The sequence below is a fragment of the Ips typographus genome, linkage group LG12 (genome assembly GCF_016097725.1).
Source record: "Ips typographus isolate SLU linkage group LG12, UJ_Ityp_2.0, whole genome shotgun sequence".
Taxonomy (NCBI): domain Eukaryota; kingdom Metazoa; phylum Arthropoda; class Insecta; order Coleoptera; family Curculionidae; genus Ips; species Ips typographus.
The window spans coordinates 3091337-3118205 of NC_138433.1; the positions used below are offsets into that span (position 1 = coordinate 3091337).

General features: G+C 35.9%; 1 protein-coding gene across 4 annotated transcripts in view; it reads right to left on the reverse strand.

The window, feature by feature from the left end:
- pdm3 (POU-domain protein pdm3) overlaps window positions 1–26869 on the reverse strand; it is a 149455-nt gene that overhangs the window by 90483 nt on the left and 32103 nt on the right. For all 4 annotated transcript variants that reach the window (XM_081990381.1, XM_081990383.1, XM_081990380.1 and 1 more), the window contains exon 2: window positions 13889–14022. In XM_081990381.1, coding sequence (XP_081846507.1) covers window positions 13889–13999 — 111 coding nt within the window. In that variant the 5' untranslated portion in view covers window positions 14000–14022. The remainder of the gene's footprint in view (window positions 1–13888; window positions 14023–26869) is intronic.

Consider the following 26869-nt stretch of genomic DNA (forward strand, 5'->3'; position numbering starts at 1 on the left):
CCCCTGTGTGTCCTGTTTGGACCAAATTAAAACCCTTTTAATTGACATTTGACAGACCCAAATTGCGCGTACGTCAAACTGTCAAAAAACGTCAAAATTTCACAGTAAAAACACTCGTACAGTAGTAAAAATTGAAGTGCGGTTAAGCCCATTTTGACAGCTCGTAACTCTGTCATTTTGACAGCTAATGAGGTCCGGTTTGGAACAAATTAAAGCCCTTTCAATTGAAATTTGACAGACCCAAATTGCGCGTACGTCAAGCATGTCAAACTGTCAAGAAACGTCAAAATTTGACACTAAAAACACTCGTACAGTAGCAAAAATTGAAGTGCTGTTAAGCCCATTTTGACAGCTCGTAACTCTGTCATTTTGACAGCTAATGAGGTCCGGTTTGGAACAAATTAAAGCCCTTTCAATTGACATTTGACAGACCCAAATTGCGCGTACGTCAAGCATGTCAAACTGTCAAGAAACGTCAAAATTTGACACTAAAAACACTCGTACAGTAGGAAAAATTGAAGTGCTACTTTGACAGCTCGTAACTCTGTCATTTTGACAGCTAATAAGCTCCAGTCAGGATCAAATTAAAGCCCTTTCAATTGACATTTGACAGACCAAAATTGCCAGTACGTCAAGCTGTCAAAAAAGTGACAATTTTCCAATAAAAGCAACAAGTGCGCATACAGGAAAAATCAAAGTAAATTGCACTCACGTCATCAGTCAATTATATAAAAAAAAAAAAAATTAAAAACACTAAAAAGTGATTAATTTAGCACGCCTCTGGATGACCGGTGGCTAAAAAAAAAAATTTTTTTTTTTTTCTAAAATTTTTTTTGGTACGCCCCTGTGCATGTCCGGTTCGGGTGGAAAAAATGCCATGCGCAGAAAAAGCTGATGCCGCGGACTAATCACAAAGAAATAAAAAAAAAAATAAACGCGGCGGCCGATAACATCCCCCCCCCCTTCCCCTACCCCCTCCAGCGGCGCCCCTGACCATCCCCCCCCCCCTTCCTATAACTGATTTTCGCGAACATATATATATACACACACGCGGGTATAAAAGCTCAAAAACCAATAGTCTGTCATTTGTTTTCTTCTCCCACCTCCCCCCCCCCCCTTCCTGCCCCTTTCCGCCCCCCCCCCCCGCCACCCCTGTACCGCGTGTGTGAGGGAGAAAAATTAATTGAGGTCACTCTCGTCCTCTTTTTTTGGTTTCTCTTCATTTGTGCAGAGGTGGAAAGTTGTTTTTCGTTGTTTTGAGGGGGTGAACACTTTCTAGACACTTTAGACACTTTCAAGACATCTTAGAACACTTTCTAGACATTTTAAAACATTTTCAGGACACTTTAGACATTTTTTAGACACTTTAGACATCTTTAACACTTTCTAGACACTATGGACACTTTTAAGACATCTTAGATCACTTCCTAGACATTTTGTAACATTTTCAGGACAGTTTAGACATCTCAGAACACTTTCTAGACATTTAGTAATATTTTCAAAAAAAAAAATTCTAAAAATGTTTATTTTAGAGAAAAATGTCTTAAAAGTGTTTTAATATGTCTAATTAGTGTTCTGGCTAGTAAAACTGCAGCCAAACTGTCTAAAAAGTGTTCCTAATGTCCAATTAGTGTTCAAACAATCTAAAAACTGTAAATTGCACCAAAAAAGTTCTGAAAGTATTTATTGTAGAAAAAAATGTCTTAAAAGTGTTTTAACACGTCCAATTAGTGTTTTAACTATTTTGGCAGTTGGAAAGCTGTCTAAAAAGTATTCTTAATGTTCAAAGTGGCAAAAAACCATAAACTGCACAAAAAAAAAGTTTAATTTTATTTTTTCACCTGACTGTACTTAATTTTTTAGTGTTTTTTTAGGTTATTGGATAGGAAATTTGATGAGGATTCCAGAAATGTGCTTAAAACTGTCACTTATCCACTGCAAGTGTGTTTTACAAGCGATTTTGTCCCTGGCTGTCCTTTCAAACTGTGTTTCTGTCAGTTCAAATTTTAACTTAATTTTTCTACCTGACTGTACTTAATTTTTTAGTGTTTTTCCATGTTATTGGATAGGAAATTTGATGAGGATTCCAAAAATGTGCTTAAAACTGTCACTTTTCCACTGCAAGTGAGTTTTACAAGCGATTTTGTCCTTGACTGTCCTTTCAAATTGTGTTTTTGTCAGGTGAAATTTTAACTTTATTTTTCCACCTAACTGTACTTAATTTTTTAGTGTTTTTTTAGGTTATTGGATAGGAAATTTAATGAGGATTCCAAAAATGTGCTTAAAACTGTCACTTTTCCACTCTAAGTGTGTTTTACAAGCGATTTTGTCCCTGACTGTCCTTTCAAACTGTGTTTCTGTCAGTTCAAACTTTAACTTTATTTTTCTACCTGACTGTACTTAATTTTTTAGTGTTTTTTTAGGTTATTGGATAGGAAATTTGATGAGGATTCCAAAAATGTGCCTAAAACTGTCACTTTTCCACTGCAAGTGAGTTTTACAAGCGATTTTGTCCCTGACTGTCCTTTCAAACTGTGTTTCTGTCAGTTCAAAGTTTAACTTAATTTTTCTACCTGACTGTACTTAATTTTTTAGTGTTTTTCCAGGTTATTGGATAGGAAATTTGATGAGAATTCCAAAAATGTGCTTAAAACTGTCACTTTTCCTCTGCAAGTGTGTTTTACAAGCAATTTTGTCCTTGACTGTCCGTTCAAACTGTCTTTCTGTCAGTTCAAAGTTTAACTTTATTTTTCTACCTGACTGTACTTAATTTTTTAGTGTTTTTTTATGTTATTGGATAGAAAATTTAATGAGGATTCCAAAAATGTGCTTAAAACTGTCACTTTTCCACTCCAAGTGGGTTTTACAAGCGATTTTGCCCTTAACTGTCCATTCAAACTGTGTTTCTGTCAGTTCAAAGTTTAACTTCGTTTTTCTACCTGACTGTACTTAATTTTTTAGTGATTTTCCATGTTATTGGATAGAAAATTTAATGAGGATTCCAAAAATGTGCTTAAAACTGTCACTTTTCCTCTCCAAGTCTGTTTTACAAGCGATTTTGTCCTTGACTGTCCATTCAAACTGTGTTTCTGTCAGTTCAAAGTTTAACTTAATTTTTCTACCTGACTGTACTTAATTTTTTAGTGTTTTTCCAGGTTATTGGATAGGAAATTTGATGAGAATTCCAAAAATGTGCTTAAAACTGTCACTTTTCCACTCCAAGTGTGTTTTACCAGCAATTTTGTCCCTGACTGTCCTTTCAAACTGTGTTTCTGTCAGTTCAAAGTTTAACTTTATTTTTCTACCTGACTGTACTTAATTTTTTAGTGTTTTTCCATGTTATTGGATAGGAAATTTGATGAGGATTCCAAAAATGTGCTTAAAACTGTCACTTTTCCACTACAAGTGTGTTTTACAAACGATTTTGTCTTTGACTGTCCTTTTAAACTGCGTTTCTGTCAGTTCAAACTTTAACTTTATTTTTCTACCTGACTGTACTTAATTTTTTAGTGTTTTTCCAGGTTATTGGATAGGAAATTTGATGAGGATTCCAAAAATGTGCTTAAAACTGTCACTTTTCCACTCTAAGTGTGTTTTACAAGCGATTTTGTCCTTGACTGTCCTTTCAAACTGCGTTTCTGTCAGTTCAAACTTTAACTTTATTTTTCTACCTGACTGTACTTAATTTTTTAGTGTTTTTCCATGTTATTGGATAGGAAATTTGATGAGGATTCCAAAAATGTGCCTAAAACTGTCACTTTTCCACTGCAAGTGAGTTTTACAAGCCATTTTGTCCTTGACTGTCCTTTCAAATTGTGTTTTTGTCAGGTGAAATTTTAACTTTATTTTTCCACCTGACTGTACTTAATTTTTTAGTGTTTTTTTAGGTTATTGGATAGGAAATTTAATGAGGATTCCAAAAATGTGCTTAAAACTGTCACTTTTCCACTCTAAGTGTGTTTTACAAGCGATTTTGTCCTTGACTGTCCTTTCAAACTGCGTTTCTGTCAGTTCAAACTTTAACTTTATTTTTCTACCTGACTGTACTTAATTTTTTAGTGTTTTTTTAGGTTATTGGATAGGAAATTTAATGAGGATTCCAAAAATGTGCTTAAATTTGTCACTTTTCCTCTCCAAGTGTGTTTTACAAGCGGTTTTGTCCCTAGCTGTCCTTTCAAGCTGTGTTTCTGTCAGTTCAAATTTTGACTTCGTTTTTCTACCTGACTGTACTTCATTTTTTAGTGTTTTTCCATGTTATTGGATAGGAAATTTAATGAGGATTCCAAAAATGTGCTTAAAACTGTCACTTTTCCACTACAAGTGTGTTTTACAAACGATTTTGTCTTTGACTGTCCTTTTAAACTGCGTTTCTGTCAGTTCAAACTTTAACTTTATTTTTCTACCTGACTGTACTTAATTTTTTAGTGTTTTTCCATGTTATTGGATAGGAAATTTGATGAGGATTCCAAAAATGTGCTTAAAACTGTCACTTTTCCACTACAAGTGTGTTTTACAAACGATTTTGTCTTTGACTGTCCTTTTAAACTGCGTTTCTGTCAGTTCAAACTTTAACTTTATTTTTCTACCTGACTGTACTGAATTTTTTAGTGTTTTTCCATGTTATTGGATAGGAAATTTGATGAGGATTCCAAAAATGTGCTTAAAACTGTCACTTTTCTACTCCAAGTATGTTTTACAAGCGATTTTGTCCTTGACTGTCCTTTCAAACTGTGTTTCTGTCAGTTCAAAGTGTCATAGATGTCTAATTAGTGTTCGACGACATCTAATTAGTGTCCGAAACGTTGAAACACAAAAGCGTCAGTTTCAAAACTGTTTTGGATTTAAAAAATTGTGATTTCCAGAAAAAAAATCTTAAAAGTGTCGTAGATGTCTAATTAGTGTTCGACGATGTCTATTTAGTGTCCGAAACGTTAAAACACTATTGCTTCTATTTCAAAAGTGTTTTGAGTAAAAAATCCGGATGTCCAGGAAAAAAATGTCTTAAAAGTGTCGTAGATGTCTAATTAGTGTCCAACGATGCCTAATTAGTGTTCAAATCGTTGAAACACAAAAGCGTCAGTCTCAGAACTGTTTTGGATTTAAAAAATTGTGATTTCCAGAAAAAAAATCTTAAAAGTGTCGTAGATGTCTAATTAGTGTTCGACGATGCCTAATTAGTGTTCAAATCGTTGAAACACAAAAGCGTCAGTTTCAAAACTGTTTTGGATTTAAAAAATTGTGATTTCCAGAAAAAAAATCTTAAAAGTGTCGTAGATGTCTAATTAGTGTCCAACGATGTTTATTTAGTGTTCGTAACGTTGAAACACAATTGCTTCTATTTCAAAAGTGTTTTGAGTAAAAAATCCGGATGTCCAGGAAAAAAATGTCTTAAAAGTGTCGTAGATGTCTAATTAGTGTCCAACGATGCCTAATTAGTGTTCAAATCGTTTAAACGCAAAAGCGTCAGTCTCAGAACTGTTTTGGATTTAAAAAATTGTGATTTCCAGAAAAAATGTCTTAAAAGTGTCGTAGATGTCTAATTAGTGTTCGACGATGCCTAATTAGTGTTCAAATCGTTGAAACACAAAAGCGTCAGTTTCAAAACTGTTTTGGATTTAAAAAATTGTGATTTCCAGAAAAAAAATCTTAAAAGTGTCGTAGATGTCTAATTAGTGTTCGACGATGTCTATTTAGTGTTCGTAACGTTGAAACACAATTGCTTCTATTTCAAAAGTGTTTTGATTAAAAAATCCGGATGTCCAGGAAAAAAATGTCTTAAAAGTGTCGTAGATGTCTAATTAGTGTCCGACGATGTCTATTTAGTGTTCGTAACGTTAAAACACTATTGCTTCTATTTCAAAAGTGTTTTGAGTAAAAAATCCGGATGTCCAGGAAAAAAATGTCTTAAAAGTGTCGTAGATGTCTAATTAGTGTTCGACGATGTCTATTTAGTGTTCGTAACGTTAAAACACTATTGCTTCTATTTCAAAAGTGTTTTGAGTAAAAAATCCGGATGTCCAGGAAAAAAATGTCTTAAAAGTGTCGTAGATGTCTAATTAGTGTTCGACGATGTCTATTTAGTGTTCGTAACGTTGAAACACAATTGCTTCTATTTCAAAAGTGTTTTGATTAAAAAATCCGGATGTCCAGGAAAAAAATGTCTTAAAAGTGTCGTAGATGTCTAATTAGTGTCCGACGATGTCTATTTAGTGTTCGTAACGTTGAAACACAATTGCTTCTATTTCAAAAGTGTTTTGAGTAAAAAATCCGGATGTCCAGGAAAAAAATGTCTTAAAAGTGTCGTAGATGTCTAATTAGTGTTCGACGATGCCTAATTAGTGTTCAAATCGTTGAAACACAATTGCTTCTATTTCAAAAGTGTTTTGATTAAAAAATCCGGATGCCCAGAAAAAATGTCTTAAAAGTGTCGTAGATGTCTAATTAGTGTTCGACGATGCCTAATTAGTGTTCAAATCGTTGAAACACAAAAGCGTCAGTTTCAGAACTGTTTTGGATTTAAAAAATTGTGATTTCCAGAAAAAAAATCTTAAAAGTGTCGTAGATGTCTAATTAGTGTTCGACGATGTCTATTTAGTGTTCGTAACGTTGAAACACAATTGCTTCTATTTCAAAAGTGTTTTGAGTAAAAAATCCGGATGTCCAGGAAAAAAATGTCTTAAAAGTGTCGTAGATGTCTAATTAGTGTCCAACGATGCCTAATTAGTGTTCAAATCGTTTAAACGCAAAAGCGTCAGTCTCAGAACTGTTTTGGATTTAAAAAATTGTGATTTCCAGAAAAAATGTCTTAAAAGTGTCGTAGATGTCTAATTAGTGTTCGACGATGTCTATTTAGTGTTCGTAACGTTGAAACACTATTGCTTCTATTTCAAAAGTGTTTTGATTAAAAAATCCGGATGTCCAGGAAAAAAATGTCTTAAAAGTGTCGTAGATGTCTAATTAGTGTCCAACGATGCCTAATTAGTGTTCAAATCGTTTAAACGCAAAAGCGTCAGTCTCAGAACTGTTTTGGATTTAAAAAATTGTGATTTCCAGAAAAAAAATCTTAAAAGTGTCGTAGATGTCTAATTAGTGTTTCAGCAAACTGAAAACAGTAAATGGCACCAAAAAATACAACTTAAGAAAATAAATTCTTGAAAAGGTTTCACTGCGATAAAAGCTGTCTTAAAAGTGTCGTAGATGTCTAATTAGTGTCTGACGATGTCTAATTAGTGTTCGAGCCACCAAAACCGTTCAAAATCGTTTCAAATCAACAAAATAGCGTCTTAGGAACGTAATTTATGTCAGAAAAAAACAAAACACGACCGACAGCAGCAATTATTAATGCATTTGCTTGGCTTGGAATATGATGATGAAATTAGAAATCCGATTTGGTCATATATAATTAATATTAGATTTTAATTATTTAATTAACCGTAGTGGATATATAATTTAAGACTTAATGGCGGTAGAAAGGAAAAATATGATATTAGAGAGATATCGCACCGGTAACGTGACGTTGAAATGGTGGCGAACGGTGCTGAACCTCTCTATTATTTGGTAAAATGTGGTTCGATTCGCTCCGTTAATTGGTTATGTGGATTTTTCGCATTCCGTGTGCGAAAAGTGGTTGTTTACGCACTGGAATTACGTCATACGTGACGTTTTTTGGTGATTTTTTTTTTTTGATTTAACACAGAGGAACACTAATTAGACATTTTGAACACTTTCTAGGCATTTTTTTGTGAAATTTACCTTAATTCACTTTTTTTTTATTGTCTGAGAGTGTTTTTGCGAGTTTTTCACTTTGAAACACTAATTAGACATTTTGAACACTTTCTAGACATTTTTTGTAAAATTTACCAATTTTGATTTTTTTCACTTTTTTTAATGTTAAAAAGTTTTTTTTGCTAGTTTTTGGCTTTGAAACACTTTTTAGACATTTCCAACACTGTCCAGACTCTTTTTCTGAAACTTAACCCAAGTTGAAGTTACGGTTTAATCGACAAGGACAGTCCGTGACAAAATCGGCTGTAAAACCCACTTGGAGTGAGAAAATGGCTGTTTAAAGTACATTTTTAGAATCCTTACTAAATTACCTATTTAATGACATAAAAAAACATTACAAAATTCGGTACAGTCAGGGAGAAAAGCGGTGTCAAAGTTTGAACTGCCAGAAACACAGTTTGAAAAGACAGTCAGAGACAAAATCACGTGTAAAACCCACTTGGAGTGGGAAAATAACAGTTTTAAGTACATTTTTGGAATCCTTATTAAATTTCCCATCTAATGACGTAAAAGACATTACAAACTCAGGTACAGTCAGGGACAAAAGCGGTGTCAAAGTTTGAACTGTCAGAAACACAGTTTGAAAGGACAGTCCGCGACACAATCACGTGTAAAACCCACTTGGAGTGGAAAAATGACAGTTTTAAGCACATTTTTGGAATCTCCATTAAATTTCCCATCTAATGACGTAAAAAAACATTACAAAATTAGGTACAGTCAGGGAGAAAAACGGTGTCAAAGTTTGAACTGCCAGAAACACAGTTTGAAAAGACAGTCAGAGACAAAATCACGTGTAAAACCCACTTGGAGTGGGAAAATGACAGTTTTAAGCACATTTTTGGAATTCTCATTAAATTTCCTATCCAATGACGTAAGAAGCATTACAAAATCCGATACAGTCAGGGAGAAAAGTGGTGTCAAAATTTGAGCTGTCAGAAACACAGTTTGAAAAGACAGTCCGGGACAAAATCACGTGTAAAACCCACTTGGAGTGGGAAAATAACAGTTTTAAGTACATTTTTGGAATCCTCGTTAAATTTCCCATCTAATGACGTAAAAGACATTACAAATTCAGGTACAGTCAGGGAAAAAAGCGGTGTCACAATTTGAATTGCCAGAAACACAGTTTGAAAGGACAGTCCGCAACAAAATCGCCTGTAAAACCCACTTGCAGTGGGAAAATGACAGTTTTAAGCACATTTTTGGAATCCTCATTAAATTTCCTATCCAATGACGTAAGAAGCATTACAAAATCCGATACAGTCAGAGAGAAAAGTGGTGTCAAAATGTGAGCTGTCAGAAACACAGTTAGATAGAACAGTCCGTGACAAAATCGCCTGTAAAACCCACTTGGAGTGGGAAAATGACAGTTTTAAGCACATTTTTGGAATCCTCATTAAATTTCCCATGCAATGACGTAAAAAAACATTACAAAATTAGATACAGTCAGGGATAAAAGCGGTGTCAAAGTTTGAACTGTCAGAAACACAGTTTGAAAAGACAGTCAGGGACAAAATCACGTGTAAAACACACTTGGAATGGGAAAATGACAGTTTTAAGTACATTTTTGGAATTCTCACGAAATTTCCCATCCAATGACGTAAAAAAACATTACAAAATCAGGTACAGTCAGGGAGAAAAGCGTTGTCAAAGTTTTGACTGTCAGAAACACAATTTGAAAGGACAGTCCGCGACAAAATCGCCTGTAAAATCCACTTGGAGTGGAAAAATGACAGTTTTAAGCACATTTTTGGAATCCCCATTAAATTTCCCATCCAATGACGTAAAAAGCATTACAAAATTAGGTACAGTCAGAGAGAAAAGCGGTGTCAAAGTTTTAACTGTCAGAAACACAGTTTGAAAGGACAGTCCGCGACAAAATCTCCTGTCAAACCCACTTGTAGTGGGAAAATGACAGTTTTAAGCACATTTTTCGAATCCTTATTAAATTTCCTATCCACTAACTTAGAAAAACACTAAAAAATCCTGTACAGTCAGGGTCAAAGCGCTGTCAAAGTTTGAACTACAAATATGTTAGCACAATCCTGTCAGTTTTTAGAAAATAACTCGGTTAGGAAGCCCGATAGGGCCGAAAGTTATTGAAGTGACTTTGTAGGGAATGAAATTCCCTACAACTTTACCTCTTTACACTATTTTGCTAACTCGCCAAATAAGCGAGTTACGGGGGGTGGAAATTACAAGAAATTGTCCACCCTGTAGCTCAGCTCCTGATGATCCGATCAAAACGAAACTTTGTACACTAGTACAACACACTTTAATTCCACCGCTCGTGTAAATTTCAGCCGTGTATCTCACCCTGTAGGGACAGGGTGAATTTTTGAATGCAAAACATGCCATTCGGTCATAATCCCTAAATTAACCCTTTGTGGACATTTTTAGGTTATAATTATAACCTACAAACGAATTAAGGGTAAATTAGGCGTAATCTACCAAAGGAATCGACGAAACTTTAAAATCTGCAGATTTCTTATCTTTTTCGGATTTAATGAGCAGTTTGGCAACATGCAATCCGGCTATAAGTCGTAGCAAGCCTTGGTTTTGATGGTTTTTTTCGGTTAAAACCGTAATTAACGAGGGTGGTTCGTGAAAGTTCGGCTAATTACACGACCAGAATGACACGAAAAAATTTGATTGGACGTTAAGTCGATTTTTGCTTGAAATTAATCGGCGTTTTAATGGGAAATCCCATTTAAACGGCGTTTCGTTTCAAGGGAATTTCGACCGAAATGAAATGTAGCCGAGCTACAATTTTTTGCACATTCAACCCCCCGTAACTCGCTTATTTGGCGAGTTAGCAAAAAAGCGTAAAGAGGTAAAGTTGTAGGGAATTTCATTCCCTACAAAGTCACTTCAGTAACTTTCCGCCCTATCGGGCTTCCTAACTGAGTTATTTCCTAAAAACTGACAGGACTGTGCTAACATATTTGCAGTTCAAACTTTGACAGCGCTTTTCTCCCTGACTGTACCGTTTTTTTTTTGTGTTTTTTTACGTCACTGGATGGGAAATTTAATGAGAATTCCAAAAATGTGCTTTAAACTGTCATTTTCTCACTCCAAGTGGGTTTTACAGGCGATTTTGTCCCTGACTGTCTTTTCAAACTGTGTTTCTGACATTTAAAACTTTGACACCGCTTTTCTCCCTGACTGTAGCTGATTTTGTAATGTTTTTTGCGTCATTGGATAGGAAATTTAATGGGAATTCCAAAAATGTGCTTAAAACTGTCATTTTCCTACTCCAAGTGGGTTTTACAGGCGATTTTGTCACGAACTGTCTTTTCAAACTGGATTTCTGACAGTTCAAACTTTGACATCGCTTTTCTCCCTGACTGTACATAATTTTGTAATGTTTTCTTACGTCATTGGATAGGAAATTTAATGAGGATTCCAAAAATGTGCTTAAAACTGTCATTTTCCTCCTCTAAGTGGGTTTTACATGCGATTTTGTCGCGGACTGTTTTTTCAAAATGTGTTTCTGTCAGTTCAAACTTTGACACCGCTTTTCTCCCTAACTGTACCTGATTTTGTAATGTTTTTTGTGTGATTGGATAGGAAATTTAATGAGGATTCCAAAAATGTGCTTAAAACTGACATTTTTCCACTGGAAGTGGATTTTACAGGCGATTTTGTCGCGGACTGTCCTTTCAAACTGTGTTTTTGACAGTTCAAACTTTGACACCCTTTTTCTCCCTGACTGTACCTAATTTTGTAATGTTTTTTGCGTCATTAGATGGGAAATTTAATGAGGATTCCAAAAATGTGCTTAAAACTCTCATTTTCCCACTCCAGGTGGGTTTTACAGGCTATTTTGTCCCGGACTGTCTTTTCAAACTGTGTTTCTGACAGTTCAAACTTTGACACCCTTTTTCTCCTTGACTGTACTTAATTTTGTAATGTTTTTTGCTTCATTAAATAGGAAATTTAATGAGGATTCCAAAAATGTGCTTCAAACTGTCATTTTCTCACTCCAAGTGGGTTTTACAAGTGATTTTGTCTCTGACTGTCTTTTCAAACTGTGTTTCTGACAGTTCAAATTTTGACCCCGCTTTTCTCCCTGACTGTACCCGATTTTGTAATGCTTTTTACGTCATTGGATAGGAAATTTAATGAGGATTCCAAAAATGTGCTTAAAACTGTCATTTTCCTCCTCTAAGTGGGTTTTACAGGCGATTTTGTCGCGGACTGTCCTTTCAAACTGTGTTTCTGGCAGTTCAAACTTTGACACCGCTTTTCTCACTGACTGTACCTGATTTTGTAATGTTTTTTGCGTCATTAGATGGGAAATTTAATGAGGATTCCAAAAATGTGCTTAAAACTGTCATTTTTCCACTCCAAGGGGGTTTTACAAGCAATTTTGTCGCGGACTGTCCTTTAAACCGTAATTTCAGCTTGAGTTAATTAAAAAAAATTTTGACAGTTTTGACAGTTACTGACAACTGTCAAAATTAGAGTTCAAATGACAGCGAAAAATTGAAAAAAAAACAGAGATGGGCGAAAAACCAGGAGTGTAGTAGAAAAGGACACTGAATAACTTAACTGACAGATTATTTATCAGGAAAAACTTTACTTCACTCTAGCTTTTTTCTGGGTAAAGTTACCAAAAAAACTTACAGAAGCAAAGTTGTAGGAAATTTAATTCTCTACAAAAATGTCAGAAATCAATTTTTTCCTAAAAGCACTCCTTACTGAATTATTTGCAAAAAAAAAACTATTATAACCGTGTCGGTTATCATGAAAAACTTTATTTCCTCCTAACTTTTTTGTGAGTACACTTACCAAAAAATCTTACAGAAGAAAAGTTGTAGAAAATTTAATTCTCTATAAAAATGTAGGGAAGAAATTTTTTCCTTAAAGCACTCCTTACTGAGATATTTGCAAAAAAAAACTATTATAACCGTATCGGTTAATCATGAAATTTTTTATTTCCTCCTAACTTTTTTGTGAGTACCCTTACCAAAAAAACTTACAGAAGCAAAGTTGTAGGAAATGTAATTCTCTACAAAAATGTAAGGAAGCAATTTTTTCCTAAAAGCACTTCTTACTGAGATATTTGCAAAAAATACTATTATAACCTATCGGTTAATCATGAAAATGGTTATTTCCTCCTAACTTTTTTGTGAGTACCCTTCTCAAAAAAACTTACAGAAGCAAAGTTGTAGGAAATGTAATTCTCTACAAAAATGTAAGGAAGCAATTTTTTCCTAAACGCACTCCTTACTGAGATATTTGCAAAAAAAACTATTATAACCATATCGGTTATCAGGAAAAATTATATTTTCTCCTAACTTTTTTGTGAGTACCCTTACCAAAAAAACTTAAAGAAGTAAAGTTGTAGAAAATTTAATTCTCTACAAAAATGTAAGGAAGAAATTTTTTCCTAAAAGCACTCCTTACTGAGATATTTACAAAAAAAACTATTATAACCGTATCGGTTATCATGAAATTTTTTATTTCCTCCTAACTTTTCTGTGAGTACACTTACTAAAAAAACTTACACAAGCAAAGTTGTAGGAAATTTAATTCTCTACAAGAATGTAAGGAAGCAATTTTTTTCTAAAAGCACCCCTTACTGAGATATTTACAAAAAAAACTATTATAACCGTATCGGTTATCATGAAATTTTTTATTTCTTCCTAACTTTTTTGTGAGTACCCTTCTCAAAAAAACTTACAGAAGCAAAGTTGTAGGAAATTTAATTATCTACAAGAATGTCAAAAATAAATGTTTTCCTAAAAGCACTCCTTACTGAGATATTTGCAAAATAAACTGTTATAACCATATCGGTTAATCATGAAATTTTTAATTTCCTCCTAACTTTTTTGTGAGTACCCTTACCAAAAAAACTTACAGAAGCAAAGGTGTAGGAAATTTAATTCTCTACAAGAATGCAAGAGAGCAATTTTTCTCTAAACCCACTCCTAAGCGAGATATTTTAAAAAAACTATTCTAACCCACTTAAGGGTTATTTTCGCTTGCCAGGACCACTGCTTTTTACGGGAAATCCCGTTAAAAGCGCAAATTGCTTCGAGGCAATTTGCGCCTTATTGACCGCGGTTTTTCCCCGAAAAAATCAAACAAAACTCACCTCATCTTTGACGGATAAATGAGCGGGAATTGTGGGCACGCGCAACGACATTGTGGCCCCCGAGGGGCCCAACATTTCGCCGTTTTCCTCCTCCACGCTGCCTTCGGCCATATCAGCCTCGCATCCTGATTCGTCTGCAAAAAAAAAAAAAAAAAATTGACATTTGACAGCTGTCAAAAGTGACACACAATTTTTGACGTTTGACAGCCGTCAAAATTGTCGTAATTTGCCCCCATTTTTACGTAACGTAATTTGACACCTAACCCATGGATTTTGACTAAAATGTCATAATGTGACAGCTGTCAAACCTGTTTTTTTTTGACAAATATGACATTTGTTGTGGAATTGGGAGAATTATTAGCTGGTCGTGTCGATTGACCGAAACTGTCATAATTTAGGGGATATTCTGTATTTGACAGCTGTCAAACTTTAAAATAAGTGGTTGGAGTAAAAGAAAAGTAAACACCCAGTAAAATTCAAATTATACAGGGTGTTTCACTGTGATTGGTAGAGTTTTTGGCACGGTTTTGTAGAGAATTTCAAGGGCTTCAATCCGGTCAAAACCAGAACCTTGTAACTGTCAAAATGACAGAGTTACGAGCTGTCAAAGTGGACTTTGACAAACCGAAACGGTGACTTTGACACTTTTCGCTTTGACCTTGAATAACTTGGTTATTCGAAGAGTGACGTCACAAAGTCACTGAATGTCAAAGATAGTCCAGACTGTGAGCTTTCCAAAAATATGATCACATGATCTGGTAAGTGTCACCGTTTGGCCGCTAGAGGGCGTTAAAGTCACACCTGTCAAATCAAAACAGTCACTTTGACACTTCCTGCTTTGACCTTGAATAACTTCGTTATTCGAAGAGTGACGTCACAAAGTCACTGAATGTCAAAGATAGTCCAGACTGTGAGGTTTCCAAAAATATGATCACATGACCTGGTAAGTGTCACCGTTTGGCCGCTAGAGGGCGTTAAAGTCACACCTGTCAAATCAAAACAGTCACTTTGACACTTCCTGCTTTGACCTTGAATAACTTCGTTATTCGAAGAGTGACGTCACAAAGTCACTGAATGTCAAAGATAGTCCAGACTGTGAGGTTTCCAAAAATATGATCACATGACCTGGTAAGTGTCACCGTTTGGCCGCTAGAGCGCGTCAAAGTCACGTCTGTCAGACCAAAATGACACTTACTTCTTTGACATTGAATAACTTTGTTATTCGAAGAGTGACGTCAAAAAGTCACTGAATGTCAAAGATAGTCCAGACTGTGAGGTTTCCAAAAATATGATCACATGACCTGGTAAGTGTCACCGTTTGGCCGCTAGAGCGCGTCAAAGTCACGTCTGTCAGACCAAAATGACACTTACTTCTTTGACATTGAATAACTTTGTTATTCGAAGAGTGACGTCAAAAAGTCACTGAATGTCAAAGATAGTGCAGACTGTGAGCTTTCCAAAAATATGATCACATGACCTGGTAAGTGTCACTGTTTGGCCGCTAGAGGGCGTCAAAGTCACACCTGCCAAATCAAAACAGTGACTTTGATACTTCCTGCTTTGACCTTTAATAACTTTGTTATTCGAAGAGTGACGTCACAAAGTCACTGAATGTCAAAGATAGTCCAGACTGTGAGGTTTCCAAAAATATGATCACATGACCTGGTAAGTGTCACCGTTTGGCCGCTAGAGGGCGTTAAAGTCACACCTGCCAAATCAAAACAGTCACTTTGACACTTTCTGCTTTGACCTTGAATAACTTCGTTATTCGAAGAGTGACGTCACAAAGTCACTGAATGTCAAAGATAGATCAGACTGTGAGCTTTCCAAAAATATGATCACATGACCTGGTAAGTGTCACCGTTTGGCCGCTAGAGCGCGTTAAAGTCACACCTGTCAGCCAAGAAGAGTGATTGTGACACTTCGCGCTTTAACCGTTACTAACTCGGTTATTTGACAAGTTACGTCAAAATGTCACTGAAAGTAAAAGATAGTCCAAACTATGGGCTTTCCAAAAATGTGACTAAACATGGTGGTAAGCGCTTCCGTTTGGCCGCTAGAGGGCGTCAAAGTCAGAAATTTTTTTCACCACTAAAAATAGGAAAATTTCGGCTTTTGACGTCTCCCTCACCCCTATTTCGTTCAACCCCCTTTTGTAAGGGGGTAACCAGCTGACTTTTAATTGATTATTCAACCCCATTCAGCCTCTACAGTCTTTTGTTTCGGTCACGCACTCTTTTATTATCCACCCGTGCTCCATGGGGCAATTAATCCCCGATGATGGTCGAAAAAACGAAACTGGGGGGGAAGGGAAACCGTTAAAACCACCCCCCGCCTATACCAAACAATTAATGAAAACGGGTGAGAACAATAGTAATTGTATGTACAGAGAAAATCAAATTAATTGGCAATGACGTCATCAACTGACGCACAATTTGTGTGTGTCAAAAGTCAATTGAACGGGCTTTAATTTGGTCCAAACTGCACCTCAATAACTGTCAAAATGACAGAGTTACGAGCTGTCAAACTGGGAGTAACAACACGAATTTTTGCAAACCTATTGATTGTATTTACTGTCAAATTGTGACGTTATTTGACAGTTTGACGTGCAAACAAATTGGGTCTGTCAAAAGTCAATTGAACGGGCTTTAATTTGGTCCAAACTGCACCTCAATAACTGTCAAAATAACAGAGTTACGAGCTGTCAAACTGGGAGTAACAACACGAATTTTTGCAAACCCATTGATTGTATTTACTGTCAAATTGTGACGTTATTTTGACAGTTTGACGTGCAAACAAATTGGGTCTGTCAAAAGTCAAATGAAAGGGCTTTAATTTGGTCCAAACTGCACCTTAATAACTGTCAAAATGACAGAGTTACGAGCTGTCAAACTGGGAGTAACAACACGAATTTTTGCAAACCCATTGATTGTATTTACTGTCAAATTGTGACGTTATTTGACAGTTTGACGTGCAAACAAATTGGGTCTGTCAAAAGTCAATTGAACGGGCGTTAATTTGGTCAAAACTAGACCTCCATAGCTGTCAAAATAACGAAGTTATGAGCTGTCAAAATGAGCTTGACAACACCGAAATTTGTACCGCTGCTTACTTGTTGTTACTGTCAAATTGTGACGTTATTTGACAGATTGTCGTATAAACAACTTGGGTCTGTCAAAAGTGAATTCACAGGACGTTTATCCGGTCAAAACTGGAACCTTCAAACTGACAAAATGACAGGACTACGAGTTTCTTGGTACTTTTACTTTGACTGCTCATAATTCTGTCATTTTGACAGTTACGTCACTCTAGTTTTGACCAAAATGTAGGTATTTAAATTGTCTTTTGACAGTGGTAAAAAGTCCACAAAGTTAACTGTCAAAATAACGTCAAAATTTGACAATACAAACAGTATTGCACTTGTTGGTGTCACTCAAACTTGGTTCATTTTGACAGCTAATATTTTAGTCATTTTGACAGTTACGTCACTCTAGTTTTGACCAAAATGTAGCTCTTTAAATTGTCTTTTGACAACCGTAAAAAGTCTATAATGTCAACAGTCAAAATAACGTCAAAATTTGACAATAAAAACAACATTGCACTTATTGGTGTCACTTAAACTTGGTTCACTTTGACAGCTAATAATTCTGTCATTTTGACAGTTACGTCACTCTAGTTTTGACCAAAATGTAGGTCTGTAAATTGTCTTTTGACAATCGTAAAAGTTATATAGTGTCAACTGTCAAAATAACGTCAAAATTTGACAATAAAAACAGCATTGCACTTATTGGTGTCACTCAAACTTGGTTCACTTTGACAGCTGATAATTCAGTCATTTTGACAGCTACGTCACTCCAGTTTTGACCAAATTGTAGGTATTTAAATTGTCTTTTGACAACCGTAAAAAGTCTATAATGTCAACTGTCAAAATAACGTCAAAAATTGACAATAACAACAGCATTGCACTTGTTGGTGTCACTCAAACTTGGTTCACTTTGACTGCTCATAATTCTGTCATTTTGACAGCTACGTCACTCCAGTTTTGACCAAAATGTAGGTATTTAAATTGTCTTTTGACAACCGTAAAAAGTCTATAATGTCAAAATAACGTCAAAATTTGACAATAACAACAGTATTGCACTTGTTGGTGTCACTCAAACTTGGTTCAATTTGACTGCTCATAAATCTGTCATTTTGACAGTTACGTCACTCCAGTTTTGACCAAAATGTAGGTATTTAAATTGTCTTTTGACAACCGTAAAAAGTCTATAATGTCAACTGTCAAAATAACGTCAAAATTTGACAATACAAACAGCATTGCACTTGTTGGTGTCACTCAAACTTGGTTCACTTTGACAGCTAATAATTCAATCATTTCGACAGTTACGTCACTCTAGTTTTGACCAAAATGTAGGTCTGTAAATTGTCTTTTGACAATCGTAAAAGTTATATAGTGTCAACTGTCAAAATAACGTCAAAATTTGACAAAAAAAAACAACATTGCACTTGTTGGTATCACTCAAACTTGGTTCACTTTGACTGCTCATAATTCTGTCATTTTGACAGTTACGTCCCTCTAGTTTTGACCAAAATGTAGCTCTTTAAATTGTCTTTTGACAACCGTAAAAAGTCTATAATGTCAACAGTCAAAATAACGTCAAAATTTGACAATAAAAACAGCATTGCACTTATTGGTGTCACTCGACTTGGTTCACTTTGACAGCTCATAATTCTGTCATTTTGACAGTTACGTTACTTCAGTTTTGACCAAAATGTAGGTCTGTAAATTGTCTTTTGACAATCGTAAAAGTTATATAGTGTCAACTGTCAAAATAACGTCAAAATTTGACAATAAAAACAACATTGCACTTGTTGGTATCACTCAAACTTGGTTCACTTTGACTGCTCATAATTCTGTCATTTTGACAGTTACGTCCCTCTAGTTTTGACCAAAATGTAGCTCTTTAAATTGTCTTTTGACAACCGTAAAAAGTCTATAATGTCAACAGTCAAAATAACGTCAAAATTTGACAATAAAAACAGCATTGCACTTATTGGTGTCACTCGACTTGGTTCACTTTGACAGCTCATAATTCTGTCATTTTGACAGTTACGTTACTTCAGTTTTGACCAAAATGTAGGTCTGTAAATTGTCTTTTGACAATCGTAAAAGTTATATAGTGTCAACTGTCAAAATAACGTCAAAATTTGACAATAAAAACAACATTGCACTTGTTGGTGTCACTTAAACTTGGTTCAGTTTGACAGCTCATAATTCTGTCATTTTGACAGTTACGTCACTCTAGTTTTGACCAAAATGTAGGTCTGTAAATTGTCTTTTGACAATCGTAAAAATTCTATAATGTCAATTGTCAAAATAACGTCAAAATTTGACAGTAAAAACAAAATTGCACTTGTTGGTGTCACTCAAACTTGGTTCAATTTGACAGCTGATAATTAAGTCATTTTGACAGGTATGTCACTCCAGTTTTGACCAAATTGTAGGTCTGTAAATTGTCTTTTGACAATCGTAAAAATTCTATAGTGTCAACTGTCAAAATAACGTCAAAATTTGACAATAAAAACAACATTGCACTTATTGGTGTCACTTAAACTTGGTTCACTTTGACAGCTAATAATTCTGTCATTTTGACAGTTACGTTACTTCAGTTTTGACCAAAATGTAGGTATTTAAATTGTCTTTTGACCACCGTAAAAAGTGTATAACGTCAACTGTCAAAATAACGTCAAAATTTGACAATAAAAACAACATTGCACTTATTGGTGTCACTTAAACTTGGTTCACTTTGACTGCTTATAATTCTGTCATTTTGACAGGTATGTCACTCCAGTTTTGACCAAAATGTAGGTCTGTAAATTGTCTTTTGACAATCGTAAAAGTTATATAGTGTCAACTGTCAAAATAACGTCAAAATTTTACAATAAAAACAACATTGCACTTATTGGTGTCACTTAAACTTGGTTCACTTTGACAGCTGATAATTCTGTCATTTTGACAGATACGTCACTCTAGTTTTGACCAAAATGTAGGTATTTAAATTGTCTTTTGACAACCGCAAAAAGTCTATAATGTCAACTGTCAAAATAACGTCAAAATTTGACAATATAAACAGCATTGCACTTGTTGGTGTCACTCAAACTTGGTTCACTTTGACTGCTCATAATTCTGTCATTTTGACAGTTACGTCACTCTAGTTTTGACCAAAATGTAGGTATTTAAATTGTCTTTTGACAACCGTAAAAAGTCTATAATGTCAACTGTCAAAATAACGTCAAAATTTGACAATAAAAACAACATTGCACCTATTGGTGTCACTCAAACTTGGTTCACTTTGACAGCTCATAATTCAGTCATTTTGACAGTTACGTCACTCTAGTTTTGACTCAATTGTAGCTCTTTAAATTGTATTTTGACAACCGTAAAAAATGTATAATGTCAATTGTCAAAATAACGTCAAAAATTGACAATAAAAACAGCATTGCACTTGTTGGTGTCACTCAAACTTGGTTCACTTTGACTGCTAATAATTCTGTCATTTTGACAGCTACGTCACTCCAGTTTTGACCAAAATGTAGGTATTTAAATTGTCTTTTGACAGTCGTAAAAAGTTTATAATGTCAACTGTCAAAATAACGTCAAAATTTGACAATAAAGACAACATTGCACTTGTTGGTGTCACTCAAACTTGGTTCAATTTGACTCCTCATAATTCTGTCATTTTAACAGTTACGTCACTCCAGTTTTGACCAAAATGTAGGTCTGTAAATTGCCTTTTGACAACCGCAAAAAGTTTATAACGTCAACAGTCAAAATAACGTCAAAATTTGACAATAAAAACAACATTGCACCTATTGGTGTCACTCAAACTTGGTTCACTTTGACAGCTCATAATTCTGTCATTTTGACAGTTACGTCACTCTAGTTTTGACCAAAATGTAGCTCTTTAAATTGTCTTTTGACAACCGTAAAAAGTCTATAATGTCAACTGTCAAAATAACGTCAAAATTTGACAACAAAATCGACATTGCACCTATTGTGATTTAAAAATCAATTCATTGATACAGAAAAAATCAAATTAAATTGCAATGACGTCATCAACAAAAATGTCACTTGTCTCTCGGTGACGTCATCCGCAAATTACTTTAATTCTGTGTGTATATATATATATAATATAAATGGGAGGGGGGGGGGAATAAAATCACGTGACCTTGGCGTCGTCGGCGTCGTCGAGAGCGAAAGTGCACGTGCGGTGGCGTCGCGACGCCACGTGAGTAAGGTTAGGGTCGAGACGCGGAAAGCCCGGAAAGAAATTCCAGTTTTTTGCCCCGTTTCCCCCCTCCCCCCCATTCCCCTCCCCTCCCCTCCTTTCCCCTTCCCCTCCCGCCGTCCCCCAAACCGACGCTCGACGTCGTCGGCGTCGGCACGAAAGATTCTTTTCGATTTGATTCGCCGACCTTGTTTCAACACCTGATGACGTCACGTGTTGCATTTGTTTTGACTGTACTAAGAAAAAATTACTATCACACATTAGGTCGAAATTTGCTTGAAACTTTTACGGACACATATGGGATTTACAATTGAAAATCGCGTTAATGACGGGCGAAAATGAGCCTTAATGATTTCCGTGCACCGTTCCGTTCAATCGTCCATAACTCGCTTATTTGAAACATTCTGGTAAAACACACCAGAAAACAAAAGAAAGCTTACGAATGGGACTATCACGTGACGTTGACAGGACCCGGCTAAGTGCCACCGTTTGGCCGCTAGAGGGCGTCAAAGTTGACTCTCATTTTATCGTCCATAACTCGCTTATTTGAAACATTCTGTATTTTTACACCAGAAAACAAAAGAAAGCTAATAAACAGGGCTATCACGTGACGGTGACAGGACGTCGCTAAGTTTCACCGTTTGGCCGCTAGAGGGCGTGAAAGTTGACTCTCATTTTTTAGTAGTTTTTTCTCAATATCTCGAAAACGCTTCAAGTTAGAGGTTCACAAATTTTTACCACAAACGTACCGTGATGGTAGGCAACTTTCACCTTCCATACACTTTTTTGGTACCATGCACCGTTTGACCTTGAAAAATTAAAAACTAAAACTGTCAAGAAACTTTAGGGGTGGTACCTAAATTTCCGTGCACTTTTCCAGAAAATCTTGAATAACTCGCTTATTTGAAACATTCTGTATTTTTACACCAGAAAACAAAAGAAAGTTTACGAATGGGGCTATCACGTGACGTTGACAGGACGTCGCTAAGTGCCACCGTTTGGCCGCTAGAGGGCGTCAAAGTTGACTCTCATTTTTTAGTACTTTTTTCCCCTCCCCCCCCCCTTTCCCCTTCTCCCCCCGCCGTCCCCCAAACCGACGCTCGACGTCGTCGGCGTCGGCACGAAAGATTCTTTTCGATTTGATTCGCCGACCTTGTTTTAACACCTGATGACGTCACGTGTTGCATTTGTTTTGACTGTACTAAAAAAAAATGACTATCACACATTAGGTCGAAATTTGCTTGAAACTTTTATGGACACATATGGGATTTATTATTGAAAATCGCGTTAATGGCGGGCGAAAATGAGCCTTAATGATTTTAAGGCACCGTTCCGTTCAATCGTCCATAACTCGCTTATTTGAAACATTCTGGTAAAACACACCAGAAAACAAAAGAAAGCTTACGAATGGGGCTATCACGTGACGTTGACAGGACCCGGCTAAGTGTCACTGTTTGGCCGCTAGAGGGCGTCAAAGTTGACTCTCATTTTATCGTCCATAACTCGCTTATTTGAAACATTCTGTATTTTTACACCAGAAAACAAAAGAAAGCTAATAAACAGGGCTATCACGTGACGTCGAGCAGACTCAGCTAAGTGCCACCGTTTGACCGCTAGAGGGCGTCAAAGTTGACTCTCATTTTTTTAGTAGTTTTTTATCAATATCTCGAAAACGCTTCAAGTTAGAGGTTTACAAATTTTTACCTCAAACGTACCGTGATGGTAGGCAACTTTAACCTTCCATACACTTTCTTGGTACCATGCACCGTTTAACCTCAAAAAATTAAATACTAAAACTGTCAAGAAACTTTAGGGGTGGTACCTAAATTTCCGTGCACTTTTCCAGAAAATCGTGAATAACTCGCTTATTTGAAACATTCTGTATTTCTACACCAGAAAACAAAAGAAAGCTAATAAACAGGGCTATCACGTGACGTCGAGCAGACTCAGCTAAGTGCCACCGTTTGGCCGCTAGAGGGCGTCAAAGTTGACGAAATTTTCGCATCGACAACTGAATGAAATAACGTTTTTAGCGTTACGGTAAACGTTAAACCCGATGCAACCACACTCTAATAAAGTCATTAGTGCATTCGGTATTGGTCGCGTAGGCGTTGAAACAAATGAAATGCAATTCGTAGTAGCTGGTCGCATTTAATAACATTATTTAGCATTAATTATGGTTTTGACGTGTTTTTCTAATGAAAATCGAGTGACCGGTATTGGCAATGTTGCCACATATCAATGTGTTCAATTTGGCAACGGCGCCTCGAAGACCGGAAATCGTGCGCGGTTACTCATTTTTGATTTGCATCGAAAGTAATCCTGCACTAGTGATTTAACTGATTATTACTGAACCGGTTAGTAATCTACAGGGTGTTGCTATACACCGTTGAAAAGCCCGTTTTATTGGCTACACACTGATATATAAAACTTTATACAGGGTGTGGCAAATAAGTGAGTTATTTAGGTTTGAATGAACCAGTGCACTTAAAAAATTCAAAATTTTTTTGGTCAACTTTGACGCCCTCTAGCGGCTAAACGGTTCACTCAATAATCCAATGTTGCCATATTTTTAAAAAGCCCATTTTATTGGCTACACACTGATATATAAAACTTTATACAGGGTGTGGCAAATAAGTGAGTTATTTAGGTTTGAATGAACCAGTGCACTAAAAAAGTTCAAAATTTTGTAGGTTAATTTTAACGCCCTCTAGCGGCTAAACGGTTTACCAAATAATCCAATGTTGCCACATTTTTAAAAAGCCCATTTTACTGGCTATCCACTGACGTCACTACATATATACAGAGTGAGGCAAATAAGCGAGTTATTCAGGATTGAACAGACCAGTGCACTAAAAAAAATCAAAATTTTGTAGGTCAACTTTGACGCCCTCTAGCGGCTAAACGATTCACCCGATAATCCAGTGTTGCCATATCTTTCAAAAGCCCATTTCATTGGCTATCCAATGACGTAACTACATATATACAGAGTGAGGCAAATAAGTGAGTTATTTAGGTTTGAACAAACCAGTGCACTAAAAAAGTTCAAAATTTCGTAGGTTAACTTTGACGCCCTCTAGCGGCTAAACGGTTCACCACATTATCCAATGTTGCCATATCTTTGAAAAGCCCATTTCATTGGCTATTCACTGATGTAACTACATATATACAGAGTGAGGCAAATAAGTGAGTTATTTTGGTTTGAACAAACCAGTGCAGTAAAAAAATTCAAAATTTTGTAGGTTAACTTTGACGCCCTCTAGCGGCTAAACGGTTTACCAAATAATCCAATGTTGCCACATTTTTAAAAAGCCCATTTTACTGGCTATCCACTGATGTAACTATATATATACAGAGTGAGGCAAATAAGTGAGTTATTTAGGTTTGAACAAACCAGTGCACTAAAAAAGTCCAAAATTTTGTAGGTTAACTTTGACTCCCTCTAGCGGCTAAACGATTAACCCGATAATCCAATGTTGCCATATTTTTAAAAAGCCCATTTCATTAGCTATCCACTGACGTAACTACATATATACAGAGTGATGCAAATAAGTGAGTTATTTAGGTTTGAATGAAGCAGTGCACTCAAAAAAATCAAAATTTCGTAGGTTAACTTTAAGGCCCTCTAGCGGCTAAACGGTTCACTCAAGAATCCAATGTTGCCATATCTTTGGAAAGCCCATTTTACTGGCTATCCAATGACGTAACTACATATATACACAGTGAGGCAAATAAGTGAGTTATTTAGGTTTGAATGAAGCAGTGCACTCAAAAAAATCAAAAATTCGTAGGTTAACTTTGACGCCCTCTAGAGGCTAAACGATTCACTCAATAATCCAGTGTTGCCATATCTTTCAAAAGCACATTTTACTGGCTATCCACTGATGTAGCTACATATATACAGAGTGAGGCAAATAAGTGAGTTATTCAGGATTGAACAGACCAGTGCACTAAAAAAAATCAAAATTTTGTAGGTCAACTTTGACGCCCTCTAGCGGCTAAACGGTTCACTCAATAATCCAATGTTGCCACATTTTTAAAAAGCCCATTTTACTGGCTAGCCACTGACGTCACTACATATATACAGAGTGAGGCAAATAAGTGAGTTATTTAGGTTAGAATGAACCAGTGCACTAAAAAAGTTCAAAATTTCGTAGGTTAACTTTGAGGCCCTCTAGCGGCTAAACGGTTTACCAAATAATCCAATGTTGCCACATTTTTAAAAAGCTCATTTTACTGGCTATCCACTGACGTAACTACATATATACAGAGTGTGGCAAATAAGTGAGTTATTTAGGTTTGAATGAAGCAGTGCACTTAAAAAATTCAAAATTTTTTTGGTCAACTTTGACGCCCTCTAGCGGCTAAATGGTTCACTCAATAATCCAATGTTGCCATATTTTTGAAAAGCCCATTTCATTGGCTATTCACTGATATAACTACATATATACAGAGTGAGGCAAATAAGTGAGTTATTTAGGTTAGAATGAACCAGTGCACTGAAAAAGTTCAAAATTTCGTAGTTTAACTTTGACGCCCTCTAGCGGCTAAACGGTTTACCAAATAATCCAATGTTGCCATATTTTTGAAAAGCCCATTTTACTGGCTATTCACTAGTGTAACTACATATATACAGAGTGAGGCAAATAAGTGAGTTATTTAGGTTTTAATGAACCAGTGCACTAAAAAAGTTCAAAATTTTGTAGGTCAACTTTGACGCCCTCTAGCGGCTAAACGGTTTACCAAATAATCCAATGTTGCCACATTTTTAAAAAGCTCATTTTACTGGCTATCCACTGACGTAACTACATATATACAGAGTGGGGCAAATAAGTGAGTTATTTAGGTTTGAACAAACCAGTGCACTAAAAAAGTTCAAAATTTCGTAGGTTAACTTTGACGCCCTCTAGCGGCTAAACGGTTCACCACATTATCCAATGTTGCCATATTTTTAAAAAGCCCATTTTATTGGCTACACACTGATATATAAAACTTTATACAGGGTGTGGCAGATAAGTGAGTTATTTAGGTTTGAATGAACCAGTGCGCTTAAAAAATTTGAAATTTTTTTTGGTCAACTTTGACGCCCTCTAGCGGCTAAACGGTTCACTCAATAATCCAATGTTGCCATATTTTTAAAAAGCCCATTTTATTGGCTACACACTGATATATAAAACTTTATACAGGGTGTGGCAAATAAGTGAGTTATTTAGGTTTGAATGAACCAGTGCACTAAAAAAAGTTCAAAATTTCTTAGGACAACTTTGACGCCCTCTAGCGGCTAAACAGTTCACCCGATAATCCAGTGTTGCCATATCTTTCAAAAGCCCATTTCATTGGCTATCCAATGACGTAACTACATATATACAGAGTGAGGCAAATAAGTGAGTTATTTAGGTTTGAACAAACCAGTGCACTAAAAAAGTTCAAAATTTCGTAGGTTAACTTTGACGCCCTCTAGCGGCTAAACGGTTCACCACATTATCCAATGTTGCCATATCTTTGAAAAGCCCATTTCATTGGCTATTCACTGATGTAACTACATATATACAGAGTGAGGCAAATAAGTGAGTTATTTTGGTTTGAACAAACCAGTGCAGTAAAAAAATTCAAAATTTTGTAGGTTAACTTTGACGCCCTCTAGCGGCTAAACGGTTTACCAAATAATCCAATGTTGCCACATTTTTAAAAA